This window comes from Montipora capricornis, chromosome 3, assembly GCF_036669925.1.
Source record: "Montipora capricornis isolate CH-2021 chromosome 3, ASM3666992v2, whole genome shotgun sequence".
NCBI lineage: Eukaryota > Metazoa > Cnidaria > Anthozoa > Scleractinia > Acroporidae > Montipora > Montipora capricornis.
In genome coordinates this window covers 68,387,104-68,402,613 of record NC_090885.1, presented here as the reverse complement: position 1 = coordinate 68,402,613, position 15,510 = coordinate 68,387,104, and the positions used below count along the sequence as shown (strand labels likewise).

At 41.2% G+C, this 15,510-nt stretch overlaps 2 protein-coding genes and 1 long non-coding RNA gene across 3 annotated transcripts in view; all 3 read right to left on the bottom strand.

Annotated features, from left to right (window-relative positions):
• The window catches only part of LOC138041009 (uncharacterized), a 301,351-nt gene that overhangs the window by 20,151 nt on the left and 265,690 nt on the right, over window positions 1-15,510 (bottom strand). The gene's annotated exons all lie outside the window — the stretch shown is intronic.
• Window positions 6,352-7,975, bottom strand: LOC138040999 (alpha-1A adrenergic receptor-like). The gene has a single exon (XM_068886761.1). It carries the CDS (start codon window positions 7,773-7,775, stop codon window positions 6,693-6,695), a length of 1,083 nt encoding a protein of 360 aa, XP_068742862.1. The 5' UTR covers window positions 7,776-7,975; the 3' UTR covers window positions 6,352-6,692.
• The window catches only part of LOC138040988 (phosphatidylinositide phosphatase SAC2-like), a 33,685-nt gene continuing 28,876 nt past the window's right edge, over window positions 10,702-15,510 (bottom strand). Inside the window, exons 23-24 of the mRNA XM_068886744.1 lie at window positions 14,139-14,226; window positions 10,702-12,990 (exon numbers count right to left, since the gene is read on the bottom strand). Coding sequence (XP_068742845.1) covers window positions 11,751-12,990; window positions 14,139-14,226 — 1,328 coding nt within the window. The 3' untranslated portion in view covers window positions 10,702-11,750. The remainder of the gene's footprint in view (window positions 12,991-14,138; window positions 14,227-15,510) is intronic.

Genomic DNA, 15,510 nt, shown 5'->3' with positions numbered 1-15,510 from the left:
CCCCCCCCCCCCCCCTCCCTGTTCGACCTGCTCACAAGGTCACCCTGATCCCTTTTGTTACTCATCTGTGCAATACAGGCTCCTACGGCACGATTATGTTTATCTGGCAGCACTTGACAACCTTCACATTGAGTCTGGCTGTCTCCTGGACATTCTGGCTATGCCAGTCCTTCACAAAAGTTTGAGGGGGATCAAGCTCTCCCATGGGAATGCAAGAAGGCTTGCCACCTGATCACCTCATCAGTTCTCCATAGCATCTAAGTATACTAAGTTACAACCTTTTAAGTCTACCAAATGTTGACTCCTTTATGTTATGGGCTGCATTTACCCTTTCATTTTTGGCTTCTTAAGAAGCAGCGAATTTACCTGCAATGGCAATTTCGACCCTCAGTCCCACCTTGCTAGAACAGACATTTCTTTCCATCCCAACATCCTTCACCCTACTTCATTTGACACTGCAATTTAAAAGTCCAAAACTGACCCTTTCTGGGAGACAGCCAGGCTCAGTTTTGCAAGGTCAAACTCAGACCTTTATGCATCGTCTGCCCTGCAAGATTATATGCTCAAAACTGCAACTCAAGACCCCTGGCCAGCTACTCTTCAGCTTCTCCTGTGGACCATATCTCACCCAGACTTCACACACCAACAACTTATGGTCTCTCTTAAACCTCTGTGACAATGACAGCTCCTCCTCTGCCTCTCACAGCTTTAGTATTGGTGCTGCTACAACCGGCAGAATCACTGGCATTTTCAACTGGCTCTTCAAATTCTGGGTCGCTGGAATCCTAACACATACCAAGCTTACATCAGGACTCCAAAGGAAACAATATGTCAGGTTCCTCAGTCATTGGCCTCTTGCTCCTCCTGCTAACAACCCCCTGGAATCCTTGAAAGCACTTGAGTATCTCATTGAAACTTGGATTTTTCTAACAATCAGTAATGATCTATGACAGTTCCTTGGATAACTTAATTCATATTTTCCTGTATTGTCCTGAACCTACAGTGTTTTCACCTATGGGTACAGCAATCATGTTGGCATCCCCCTGGAAGCCTGCTGTGTGCGTTTGCTTCCCCCCCCCCCCCCCACCACCCTCATTTCTCCTCGATACGGTTGCCTTTCATCCCCTTTTCAGCCACATGCCAGCCATCACATGGGTGAAAGCACTATCCTAAGCTTAATGCCATGTTTCTCCTTTTAAACAAAAAAGAAAAAAGGCCCATTCGGCACTTGAGGGCTTTCTGTGACATTCTCTTTCCTTAGGCTTTCTGCCCTCTCAAGTTCATGTAGTACTATTGGAAATGACTATTTTGACGGAAATGTTTTGCACGAGGGTCCTATCCCCTCCAGCCAAATGTGTTGTGCGAGGGTCCTATCCCCTCCAGCTGAATGTTTTGTGTGAGGGTCCTATCCCCTCCAGTCGAATGTTTTTTGCGAGGGTCCTATCCCCTCCAGTCGAATGTTTTTTGCGAGGGTCCTATCCCCTCCAGTCAAATGTTTTTTGCGAGGGTCCTATCCCCTCCAGTCAAATGTTTAGTGCGAGGGTCCTATCCCTTCCAGTCAATTTTTTTTTTTTTTTTTTTTTTTTTTTTTTTTTTGCGAGGGTCCTATCCCCTCCATTCAAATGTCTAGTGCGAGGGTCCTATCCCCTCCAGTTAATTGTTTTGTGTGAGGGTCCTATCCCCTCCAGTCTCTATGCGATGCCCATTGGCTTTGGTTTTTTTATTATTTCTTTTATTTTATTTTTATTTATTTATGTTTTTTTTTTTTTTTTTTAAATGCTCATGTCGTACTTTCGACCCCTATCTCCACTCGTCGGTTCTCTACTTTCACCTTTGGGGCAGGCAATGTTTGCTTTTCGCTATTGCAACTCCGTGGAGATAGGGTCATTTTTTCTCCCTGTCAAATTGGGAGCAAAACCACTAAATGGGCTTCGCACAGGGCACTCCTCGTCTATCTCGGCGTTTTGGGCGGGGAATTGCTGCCTGCGGCACCCCTTCAGCCCTGTGCTGAAGCCCCGTTAGGGAGGGGGCATATTGTTACTCTGCTGGACTGGGTTAACTTGGCCCCAGGACATTATGCCAGCAACTATGCCCGCCTTGCAATACAGGCATGAGGCACCCCCTCGGCTAGTTGCCGAGGCCCCTCATCCGGTGGTCCATACCGGCGGTGGGTATTATCCGAGCCTTGCCAGTACATTCCCTGCCCCTCGTTTACGCCCAAGTTGTGTGTATTGTCTTTTATTGCGCACCAAAGCATTAAATGATATTTTAGAATAAAATAGATGTTAATGCTGGTAAGCAAATACTGGGCAGCGCCTGGGAGGAGAGCGTGACTTCCCATCACGTGACTACCTTATTTGGCTATTTCATTCATCCCGCCATGCGAGCCTTCTCAGTTTGACATTTCCAAAGCTCAACTAGTTCTGTTTTTTCCGTTGCGCACCAAAGCATTAACCTCTTTTTTGAAATAATCACCTGTGTATTTATACTAAAACAATTATTCGCCTCAGGCTCAGTGATTATCGGTGAATATTCACCTCGACTTCGTCTCGGTGAATATTCACCGATAATCACTGAGCCTGAGGCGATTAATTGTTAATTATTGAAACGGCGGCAAGCTCGTGTTTCCTGAAAATCTTGTCTGCTTAACTTGAAATCCAGAAACTTCGGATAAATGTGGAATAGTCTGCATTTCTGTAGGAAAGTAATGTCGAGTGCCACTTTGTTATACCGGGAGAGATCTTTTTCATATCTTCGTACCGTTTTCAGTGTGTCATGGCCATACCGCTCATGGATGGTCTCATAACAATTCTTTGACTTGGGCCATTTTAGTTTCAATAGGAATAGTGTTGTTTTAGGGTGGTCCGTATAGGGGGTCCATAAGGGTAGTCCGTGGACCGGTCCGTGAGGCAGTCCGTGGACCCAGTCCGTAGAGGGGTCCATGGACCGGGGGTCAGTGTTTTCGGGTCACCCCAGTTATCGAGTTCCACAAGTATAAAACTTAAAAATGGTTTGCTTTAAAATCAGGAAAAAACCAATTCGCCGTTGCTGTTGAGAAAAGTGTATGCCAGGCAAAACAAGTTATATCTCGGTAGCCTGAAACTTAAGAAATAATTTGCCTGAGTTTAAATTAACAAATACATCACTAACGCGTTTCATGTTTAAGCGGAGAATTAGGGAAGCAGATGTTCGAAGGTGTAATAGCACGGTTGAGTTTTATTCCTCAGTTAACGAGTTCCATAAGTGTAAAACTTTAAAATGGTTTTCTTTAAAATCAGAAAAGAACCAATTCACCGTTGCTGTTAAGAAAAGTGTATGCCAGGCAAAACAATTAAGTTGCATCTCGGTAGCCTGAAAGTTAACTGACAAAATAATTTGCCTGTGTTTAAATTAACAAATACACCAATACATCACTAACGTTTCATGATTAACCGGAGAAGGTGTAATAGCCGTTGAGTTTTATTCCTCAGTTATCGAGTTCCATAAGTATCAAACTTAAAAATGGATTGCTTTAAAATCAGAAAAGAACCAATTCACCGTTGCTGTTGAGAAAAGTGTATGCCAGGCAAAACAAGATATATCTCGGTAGCCTGAAAGTTAACAAATAATTTGCCTTTGTTTCGGGGGTGGAAGCTGAATAATTGGACCTCGATTATTCATTATTCTTTGTGTGTTTTGTTCGAATTATTCATTATTCTTTTTAAATTTTTGTGGGTTATTCATTATTCATTGTTGTTATTCATTATTCCACTGGCATATTAACTGCGTTATTCATTATTCCGGCGTTTTCAGACCCAATTATTCATTATTCATTTTTTATTTATACTCGTTATTCATTATTCATTATTCAGCTTCCACCCCCGACTTTGTTTAAATTAACAAATATACCAATACATCACTAACGTTTCATGTTTAACCGGAGAATTAGGGAAGCAGATGTTCGAAGGTGTAATAGCTGTTGAGTTTTATTCCTCAGTTATCGAGTTCCATAAGTATCAAACTTAAAAATGGATTGCTTTAAAATCAGAAAAGAACCAATTCACCGTTGCTGTTGAGAAAAGTGTATGCCAGGCAAAACAAGATATATCTCGGTAGCCTGAAAGTTAACAAATAATTTGCCTTTGTTTCGGGGGTGGAAGCTGAATAATTGGACCTCGATTATTCATTATTCTTTGTGTGTTTTGTTCGAATTATTCATTATTCTTTTTAAATTTTTGTGGGTTATTCATTATTCATTGTTGTTATTCATTATTCCACTGGCATATTAACTGCGTTATTCATTATTCCGGCGTTTTCAGACCCAATTATTCATTATTCATTTTTTATTTATACTCGTTATTCATTATTCATTATTCAGCTTCCACCCCCGACTTTGTTTAAATTAACAAATATACCAATACATCACTAACGTTTCATGTTTAACCGGAGAATTAGGGAAGCAGATGTTCGAAGGTGTAATAGCTGTTGAGTTTTATTCCTCAGTTATCGAGTTCCATAAGTATCAAACTTAAAAATGGATTGCTTTAAAATCAGAAAAGAACCAATTCACCGTTGCTGTTGAGAAAAGTGTATGCCAGGCAAAACAGTTAAGTTGCATCTCGGTAGCCTGAAAGTTAACTGACAAAATAATTTGCCTGTGTTTAAATTAACAAATACACCAATACATCACTAACGTTTCATGATTAACCGGAGAAGGTGTAATAGCCGTTGAGTTTTATTCCTCAGTTATCGAGTTCCATAAGTATAAAACTTAAAAATGGATAGCTTTAAAATCAGAAAAGAACCATTTCACCGTTGCTGTTGAGAAAAGTGTATCCCAGGCAAAACAAGTTATATCTCGGTAGCCTGAAAGTTAAGAAATAATTTGCCTTTGTTTAAATTAACAAATATACGAATACATCACTAACGTTTCATGTTTAACCGGAGAATTAGGGAAGCAGATGTTCGAAGGTGTAATAGCTGTTGAGTTTTATTCCTCAGTTATCGAGTTTCATAAGAATCAAACTTAAAAATGGATTGCTTTAAAATCAGAAAAGAACCAATTCACCGTTGCTGTTGAGAAAAGTGTATGTCAGGCAAAACAAGTTATATCTCGGCAACCTGAAAGTTAAGAAATAATTTGCCTGTGTTTAAATTAACAAATACACCAATACATCACTAACGTTTCATGTTTAACCGGAGAATTAGGGAAGCAGATGTTCGAAGGTGTAATAGCCGTTGAGTTTTATTCCTCAGTTATCGAGTTCCATAAGTGTAAAACTTAAAAATGGATTGCTTCAAAATCAGAAAAGAACCAATTCACCGTTGCTGTTGAGAAAAGTGTATGCCAGGCAAAACAAGTTATATCTCGGCAGCCTGAAAGTTAAGAAATAATTTGCCTGTGTTTAAATTAACAAATACACCAATACATCACTAACGTTTCATGTTTAACCGGAGAATTAGGGAAGCAGATGTTCGAAGGTGTAATAGCCGTTGAGTTTTATTCCTCAGTTATCGAGTTCCATAAGTATAAAACTTAAAAATGGATTGCTTCAAAATCAGAAAAGAACCAATTCACCGTTGCTGTTGAGAAAAGTGTATGCCAGGCAAAACAAGTTGCCGATCTCGGTAGCCTGAAAGTTAAGATATAATTTGCCTGTGTTTAAATTATTTTGAAATAAAGAGAATAAAGAAATAATTTTCGATTTTTTAATTGCATGATGCTGGCCGTTGTAAACCGTGTTTTAGAAAATATTTCAGATTGATTTATTGTGCCGCTGGACTATTTTGACACGTCACTCAAAATTAATTTAAAGTAATTTGAGATATTTGTCGTCATTAAAACTTTATGACGAAGTCGGCCCAACAAATGCGTCGAGATTAACACCTCTCTGTCGGTTTGTCTCTCGCTCTGCCTTTTTAGTGTGAGTCTTGTTACAACTCCCACTGAGATTTTGGTAATTTTTTTTTACCTAAACAGCGGGGATCCACATTCCTGACCTGTTTATATGGTCCCGGTTACCCGAGACAACTCTCCCCCCGAGTTACCCTTGGCGAGATATTTTAGCACTCATTTGTTTAAAACATTCTATCAACCGTTTACATGAGGTGGGCGAGACAACTCGGGGCGGGGTGGGCGAGACAACTGGGGGAGGCGAGTTGTCTCGCCTCGGCAGGTAGGGTAACCCTGGCAGATGAGACAACTTTTTCGCATGTAAACAGTTTGCCTCGACCACCCGAGATGAGAAAGCAAAATTTAAATGCGCACGCATAAAATAAAAATCAAAGAAGCAACAAATTTTGGGAGCTTATACATGTTTTTAGCGTTTACTTTCGAAAGAAAAGTTTTTTTCCCGCCAAAATTCTCACAGCTGTCAACGGAAACTCTCGATTCATAAACAGCCATTTATTTAACTACATATTACTGCTGCGTTAAGATTGTCAGTCCATTTGCTGAATTTGAAAACGCAACTATACTTAATAAAAACGAACTAGAAAGAAAGAAAGGCAAATGATGATACGCATTTTTTGAAGATGCGTCTTAAAATATATGCATAAAATTAAGTAGGGTCAACTTTATCTCGGTCACGCAATCCTCAAATAGAATTCTCAAATAGGAGGGCTGTCTCGGGTAACCGAGACCATATAAACATGCTGTTTTGTGGCGTTGTTGTCTCCGCGATTTATGCAGTAAAAAACATCGTCACGGATTTTTATGTCAGTCTTGAACCAGCTGTAATTTGCATTTCCCCGATACTGTCTTCTCGTCGAAATAGGAAACGCTTGATGCCGGCGCGAAACTGTTTGTTTACACCACTGTAGATTAAAGGATTTGCAAACGAATTGCAGTGACGAAGGAAAAGTATGATATAGTTTACAACACTCATGGTGTGGCCTCGACAAGATGGACAGTAAGTGTAAACCAGAAAGAAAACAAAAAGAGGACACCAGCAAACGAAATGAGTTCCCATGATTATGGTTAAGGTCTTCACTCCCTTAAGTTCCCGCGTGATCCCGCGATTCGAGTGCGTGGATCCCGAGGGATCACTCGATGTTGATTGCAGCGAGTTTATTCTTCGCGCATGGATGCGCGCCACTTGGAAAATATTCCAGTAGGCAAAGACCATGACTCCAAGGGGCAAAACAAAACTAGCCAAGGAGACAAAAGTCAAGTACTCCGAGCCAGCAAACAAGCAGAGTTTGTCCTCACCTTCCTTGGCTTTGTTGACCAGAGACAGCAGGGAGGCGCAAGACACCACGAACGAATACGCCCATATAAACACCATGCAAAAGACAGCCTTCCGTTGGGTGACTATTGAATGGTAACGCAGCGAGTACTTGACCGCAACATAGCGCTCCAAACTGATTGCAGCCAGGCAAAGAATCGCTGCTGTACCGCAGGCGATATCCAAAACAACCTGGCAGTGGGACAGAAGGATGTTGTCATCTGTCAACTGAGCGGCGACAAAAAGCGGTATCAATATGGCTGCTATTAGAATATCCGCGACCGCGAGGTTAATAACAAAATAGTGTCTTATTAACCGGAGCTGTCTATACATCGCAAAAACGATGCAAACCAGTGAGTTTGTGGCAACCGACAACACGGCGACGATCATGAGCGGAATTACCAGTGCTAAAGAAGATCTTGGACAAGACATCGGAGCGGCAGGCAGGCAAAGATCGAGAAAATCTTTCCAGCAACCTCGATCAAAATCGGGTTCAGTAATATTGTTTGCGAGATCGTACGTCTCACACTTGTTGTAGAAAGCTCTACACTCGTTGGAATTCTCACGCATGATAACGAAACACTACACGGGAAAGAACTGAGCTCTTACAGGACAATTTTTCGTGCTCTCCGGTCGCCGTCGTTTATGTAAACCTTAAAGCTTTCAATTAAGCAGGCCTTTAAAACCAGCTATCGCTCGCGGGGATCGATGATAATTGATGAAAGTCAAAGTTTGTTTGTTCAGCTGAAAATTTGCAAAAAGAAAAAAACTCTATAGTACGACGGTTTCTTTAAAGAATATGTCAATTTTAAGAACAACTTTTAGTTATGAGAGTTTTTTATCAAGAGGGCAAGTTAAATAGTAAAGTTTCAAGTGTGGCGCTTAACTTGAAAATGCATATTATCAAAATCCTATTTTTTGGCATCAATTCTTGTAGAAAGCTTTTTTCAGCTGATATATTAGCAAATTCTCGAAACTTTTATTGAGTGAAATTTTTCAAAAAGGCGACAGATTCGATATGTATCAACCAAGTTCAAAAAATATTTATCGGTTAATAGATTTAAAACAGCAGTTTCCTTTGCTGCAATCAAACTTGGCTGTTACGTATACAGTAACCACCGGAACTGATTGAAGTAACCTTCAATATTGCCAGCGCCAGCACGAAAGTCACTGACAACATCTGTTTTTTTTTAACTTCTTCAGTTCAACCTATATAAATGTTCTTTTCAATCCTACGCAAATATTTCTCAAAATTCAAATGGAAATTAATGAAAACCTGCATTTGACAAACCCTTCTGAGAACTCAAGGAAAAAACTAAAAACAAGACAAACTTTGCTACTTTCAAGAAGTTAAGTATTTCAAACTACACATTTTGTTTGTTTGGGGAAAATGTTTAAGTGAAAATGCTTTTTTTTTTTTTTTTATGTTTTTATACTTTTCTCGGCATATTAGCATGTATTGCTAGGGGACTAATCAGCCTCATCAACCCGAGTTGAAATAAAGTTACCTACCTACCATGCGAGCATTGCTTTCTAGAGGATTTGGCGCGTTCGATTGACCCTATTCCGGAATAAGAATACGTAGAGTGATGATTTAAACTGTATGTTTGGCGCGTTTCGAATCAGCAAGGATAACAAAAATATGTTTAAACTAGCATTTTAGCAGCTATCTGACAATTGTAATGTGAATCTCCGTAAAAACGAAGGATTTCTAACTTATATTCGATGTATTCCTATTCCGGAATACGGTCAATCGAACGCACCCTAATCTATAGTATTACAACGCAGGAAGCCGACACGTCAAAACTGTTATATTTTGGTTTATTAAAAAAGCTAGAAGAAATTCAGAATAAAGAACTTTCCCTTTTCATTCAAACAAGTGAAGTGAAGTACTGGCCGATAAATCAGGTTAAAATTTCGAGTATTGAGGGTATTCTTCCGATGTGCCACTGGCGAAAATAGGGGCGACGAATGGTAAAATCCGAGACTCGCCGAGATGCCAAGACCCTTGTTTGCGAATCCGACACTGAGACAAAAACATGCAAGACTTCACACTGAAATAAATGCAGTATAAACGAGACTTCGAGACTCTTCGCAAAGGCTGTCGAGATTTCGAGATCGGATGAAAAGTTTGCGTGTGCCAAGATTTTGAAGGCACCATTCGCCACCACTGAAAGTTCATTGCCCCAAAGCCGTTCACCAGTGAAAATCAAAATTCGCTATTCAGTTCTTTAAGGAACTCCTGCACAGACAAGCGGGTTTTTCACAAATTTATCGCCAAATGATAGATATGTCCGAGTCCATTATCAACATTTACAAGTCTAGTTTCAATAATATGGTAAATGGCTACACAAATTGGATACTACTGTCTGTGTAAAAAGGATGAGACGTGATGTAACAAAAGTGCGAGGCATCCTCGCAAGAGTCAAAGTCACGTATTGGTTCACCTTGTAAGTAAGACACTTCTGGTGACTCCTTTGTTAGTGGGTTTACACAGCATAGCGACTCTGTACCTCTGTGAACAATCTCTTGCATTTTGCCACATTTCAACATCTAGTGCTGGTACTTTGAACTTGAGTAAGTGCCGCTTTCATGATATCAATTAAAGAAATCTCCCCACGCAAGTAAATGAACGACAATTTTCAGGCTGTCATTTTGATTGGGAAGGGTACCATCCTGTTTGTTTGAATGAATGTTAGTTTAAATCCTGACTGGATACTGTTTCTGCTGATAAGGATAAAAGCAAAAATAAGAGGCAATTTACCGAGCTATCAGGGAGGGGCTGTCCCATACCGCATTTTACTCGAGCCGCAGCCTTGACATTGGATGTCAAACCGGACCGAAAATTAAATATTTGAAAACAGAAACGAAGACTGACTAGCAAAATACCAAATGATGGCAAGTTACGACTGCGAGTTACAACATACTAATTTTTTACACGTGTCAAGTGACACTATCCTGTAAATAGAAGGAAATGGGAGAAAATGAACTTTAGTCCTTGCTTGCATCAAGGCGCTAGTAGTTTGCTAGAAAGAAATTCTCAGCGACAGAGGAGAGCGCTTTCGAGAAGTCACTATACTTTGAGACAAGCTCGGTAATCCTGGTAAGACTTCTTAATGACAAAAGTGACCTTGTAATCCGCAAAGGAATACGACCACAAGCAGGAGTTCACGCGCACTGCGTTAGGAGCTCGAGTCTTCTTCGTGCGTCCGCTAAGCGTGAACTATGATTTTTGTGACAACAGCAGACTACATTTACACTCTAGTAGGTACGTTTCACGTTTTATTTCGACAGATGTACATTTGCAATTTAAGAATTGATCCGAGGGATTAAAACGCGCAGCCTCTTTCGCCTCCCAAACACATAACATTTTACGGAAAACGAATTCAAATCGACCCAGTATTTCCCAGTTGACCATGCCTTTAAAAATACGTTTCATTATCTCCCTTTTACAATCGAGCTTAAGAATTCAATGCCATCAAAAAGTCGTCAGAAGACGCATCACCGTGGAACATTCTCTGTTTAAAACAAGCCTTGCACATTTATAACTTTTAAATTCTGAAAATTACCTAAAATAGCATACAAAACTAAAATTTCAAATAACAAAATTACAACGACGCGAAGAGGAAAAATCTTGCACGATTTGCGGAGAGTTACTCTAAAATAAATAGTTTAAACGGCTGTATTTTACCAAAAGTAACAACAAAAAAAAACTTGTGAGCATGTTGCTGAGATATGACACGTACAATAATTACCTTATCCTATCGCGCGATGATATCGTTTACTATGAAGGAAGTAGCAAGCAGCTGAAAAGACACTGATTTCTTTGGTGACCTAACTAGTTTAAAATAACGAGCAAGTCTTCTATTTAATTTTCTACAACAGTTTGTTTGATCGTTTGCTTGCTTTTTTTGTTTTCGCTTTCACCCGCTGCTAGGTTAGATGGTGGTGTAATTAAACAATTTAGCGCTTGGCTACCAAATATGTCTGTTCTTAAGGCTGGAAGGTTTGCCAAGCGAAATAAAAAAAATTAACGGCCATGAAACGAACCCTGGATGAAACGAACTGAGTCGAGCATAATTTGTTTAGCTGATTTTCAATTAGTTTTGAAATACTGAAAAAACAAATATTAAAATGGACAGGAAAACAATAAAAAATATCGATGATTAATTCATGCGGACTCGACCGCCAAAAGGTAATGCTTAAATGTATCAAAGACCCAGATCACGTGATCGAAACCTAGTCGAAGAAGAGGCAAGTTACTTCTAATCAGGGTGTATACCACAATAGGCTATTCGAAATATTTAAGCTTTATAGCGCGGTAGAGAGGACAAAAACAATAGAAACACGTTGGAATGAATGTGAAAAAAATCGACACATCCACTTTCCTTTGTCTTTGTCCTCTAAACCTCTCTTTCAAGCTGAATTTTGATATATCGAACGTGGCCTATTGTCCAAGAGAAATCTTCTTTTGAAATTCGCAAAGATCGAAATGAATGGCCAGATTTAAGAATTAATAACAATTAGGCTCATCGTTAACCTTTATCACAATTCAATAATTTTAGTGCGACAGCTCCTTCTGAGAATTTTCTGTTCACTGTTCGAGGAATTTTGCAATCTCGGGCCCATTCGTGGTGAACGCGAACGAACTTGTTGCGAAAACGAAGTCAGCTTGTTGCGCAGTTCAGGAATAAGCGTGCGCCCGCGCGCTTGCGCAGTAGCAAATATTTTCAACCCTCGGTTACCGGAAAACCGAGATGTAAATCGTCTCCTTTCCGGGCTTTTGTCACGGTTTTTAGCACCTAAAGAAGACGCCGCCAAAGATCCAAGCTCCACACTCGAGTGACTGACCCTCATTGACGCGGAAGTGCCATGGAAGCTAATCTGAGGGCCTACGTATCGGCCTTCCAAGCTTCCGTTACGTTCTCCAGATTTCACCTCCCCGTTTTGTAGAAGGCAGTGCGATTTGATTGCTTGGTCTGTAGCATTGCGATTTAACCTTTCAACGCCTTCTCCAAAACTTTTCATTTGCCCATTTTCAGGCGAGCTGTCTCTTCCAATATCACCTACATGAACCCCGTGGGCATTCCTCTGATCTTTGTCTGCATTTAATTCCTCATTTTCCTTAATGTCAAAAGTATTTTCGCCATTTGATTCCAGTTGATTATAGCCAGTAATTTCTAGGGACGTTTCCACTGAGATATCTCCTTTTTCAATAACTTTCTGTTGTTGATCATCACCCCCTTCATCTAGTTCATTTGGCTGCTCATGTCCTACGACAAATCCTCCATCTGCCGATCTTTGATCGTCTGAAAGTAGTCTCCCGTCCAACAACCCTAAATCAAATTCCTTATTCCCCGAGAGATCAATCAAGTTTTTGCCTTCAAACTGAGCTCCCTCTTCAGTTTCAAACACTTCACCTGTCGTTTGTCCGTTCTCTGAGTTACGCTGAGAGTCATTAACGTCAGAGAAATCAATTAACTTGATATCCTCAGTGTCACCTTCCTCGTCATCCGTGCAGGAGCTGCCAGAACTCGGCGGGGCACTGGAAAGAGTGACATTCAGCTCTTCTGAATCCTCCAGGCGTCTTTTAGCCAGGCACGAGTCCGAGAGAGACGTTGGGAGAGAGAGGAGCCTGGAGCGCTGCAGGGAGACCAAGGACGAGTCATCCGCGGAACCCTCTGTTGTGGAGTTGCTCTTTGGCCGATTGGCGGGTTTCGACCAACTGCTGAGACGAGACTTGGACGAAATTTGAATCAAACTGGGAGGGACTTTGCTTTTCTTTCTATATCAAAGTAAAAAGTGTTAAAGGGACGCAGGAGCCCGTGACTAGGAGCGAGCAACTCCCACATATTCCTGTCACGGCATTTTCACAGACCGATTTGTTTTTAGATTTAATTTCCCGCGAATTAGGCTCCCGCAGGAGCCCGATGACCAATCACAGGGAACTAACTTGACGTCATAGCGTCACCGAACCGGAACTGCCTTTGTTGTTTTGCGGCAAAGGTAGTCCAAAAATAGACCGGTCTGTAAAAATGCCGTGACATAGGCTTAGTATGGAAGTTGTTCGCTCCTACTAATGGGCTCCTGAGGAACGAGAACGAGAAAAAAGGATGCGTAAATACCTAGGCTAAACAGAGGTAAGAATTTCTTTTGGCTAATGCTCTGATCGTCGAACAAAGTTAACCACAAAATGTAATGCAAACGTAAAGTAACTTCATTTAACGTCGTCGGTAGTTTCCATCAGTTCTGAGACTGGATCAAGGGAAGCCGACGGTGTGCCGTTTACCAGCCCCCTCCTACCCCCAACCCTCTGTCGGTGCTCCGTTTTTCGGGCATTTAAAGTCGAAAACAGACGTTGAAGTCAACGAGGATCGAACTGGGGACCTCTTGCTCCGAAAGCCGCGCACTTGTCAACTGGGCCCTCGCCAGGTTTCGCTTAACACTGAGCTGAAAGTCCCGTCCACACGAGAAATTTTATTTGACTCAGTTGGGAGTGAGGCTGGCGCATTGGGCATGCTCTATGCCTCAAACCTCTGCGATTGTATGTGGGCTGAGTTACGGTCGATCTCAACCTGGCTCGAGGATTTTCCTCCCTTATCTACATCGACTCACAGCTAATTACATCTGCTTGGCTGGGGTGCTGGGCTCTAACGTCAGTCATGGAACGCTTTCGACCCAGCTGCGCCCTTCGCAAAATTCAGCAACAGAGGGAAGATGAGCATGCACAGCCATCTATTCTATTCTATTCCATTCCATGCTATGCTATGCTATGCTATGCTATGCTATGCTACTCTTACTCTTACTCTTACTCTTACTCTTACTCTACTCTACTCTACTCCACTCTATTCTATTCTATTCTATTCTATTCTATTCTATTCTGTATCTGCCCGTGGGAATGGACGGCAAATATTTGCAGTTTTCTGTCCATACCTGTCAAGTCGACACTCCACAACTTTCAAACCCAGGTCTAACGAGGCTCGCGCTGAAGCAAAAGCGTCAGCAATGCACAGAAGAACACCTGCAAAACAAGAAATGCAAATAAAGCACACTTAATTCTGAGATTGAAAAAGGTATTTTCTCTTTAAAATGCTCGATTCCAAAGTGCGAGTAATGTAGGTTAAAAGGATCACTTTGTAAGCGCCGGAAATTGCGGGATAATAGTGTAAAATGGTGCTGTCAAAATTCTCGAAAACTTGATTGAAAACCACGACCCACTCCTACAATATAAAAAGCAGGCTTTTTTGTTTACAACACAGGGAAAGGGAATGCGCATGCAAGTTGTCAGTTTCAAGATCCATAATGTTCAGATGAATCTATTTTGCAGGAACGAAATGACCCTTTCATTGCTAGACCATATTCGTATTCTCAGTATTGCACTGGAACTAGCTTGCAATGGAGGCTAATGCGAGGGAATATATTAAAAAGTATTTGAATTTGAAAAGATTCCCCCGCATTAACCTCCACTGCAAGCTAGTTCTAGTCCAATACTGAGAATACGAATATGGTCTATTGACGTCCCAACAGCCTTGCATGACCGGCGCGGTCATGTGACTTGTAACCATCTTGAAAAAGACCACACGAGGTTTACAAAAAAAAAAAAAGAACAAAATTCCATTTGGTTTCCGCGGAATAAATTCATCGGAACAAAAGAAAAGCGTATCAATTAAAAGAAACATTGACTCCCACAGTGAGACAATACATTTTACTCTGTCTAACGCCAGACTATTTTACTCGTTCATAGGGGCCGGTTTAGGAGTTAATGGGTTATTGAAAAATTTCAGGCGGTGTGGCTAAGATGCGATGGACTATGATGGAAAGTTGACGCCATGGACTTGCATGCAAGTGCTCCGAGTGGGGTTTCTTAATTACAAACACAGGATTTCTTCCGGCCTTTTTTCACTCTAGCTCCCGAAATACACTGAAGTTGACGGGCTTTTCACAATCTCACGCCACGATAGAAAAAATGTTTGCATTGAAGAACTCGTATTACGAGAGCACAACTGAATCATACACAGCTATTCAGGTGGTACGATTTTTGCTTAATACGACCCCCTCGTGCTTACCTACGACCTCACCACAGATCAGACCAGATCTAAGACACCTTTACAACAGACGACGTTCACGAGTAGTGCGCGTGAAATGGTCGAAGTCGAAATTTATACTTAGCCTATGTACAGTGTAGCCGTACCCATCCTCCCCCCTCCCGTTTTTCCTTGGGGGCTGGGTACGCCTACACGTAGCCTAAAGTCATAACGTACTGAGTGGCATACCAAAGTCGCTATCAAAATCGTACCGGCTAAAA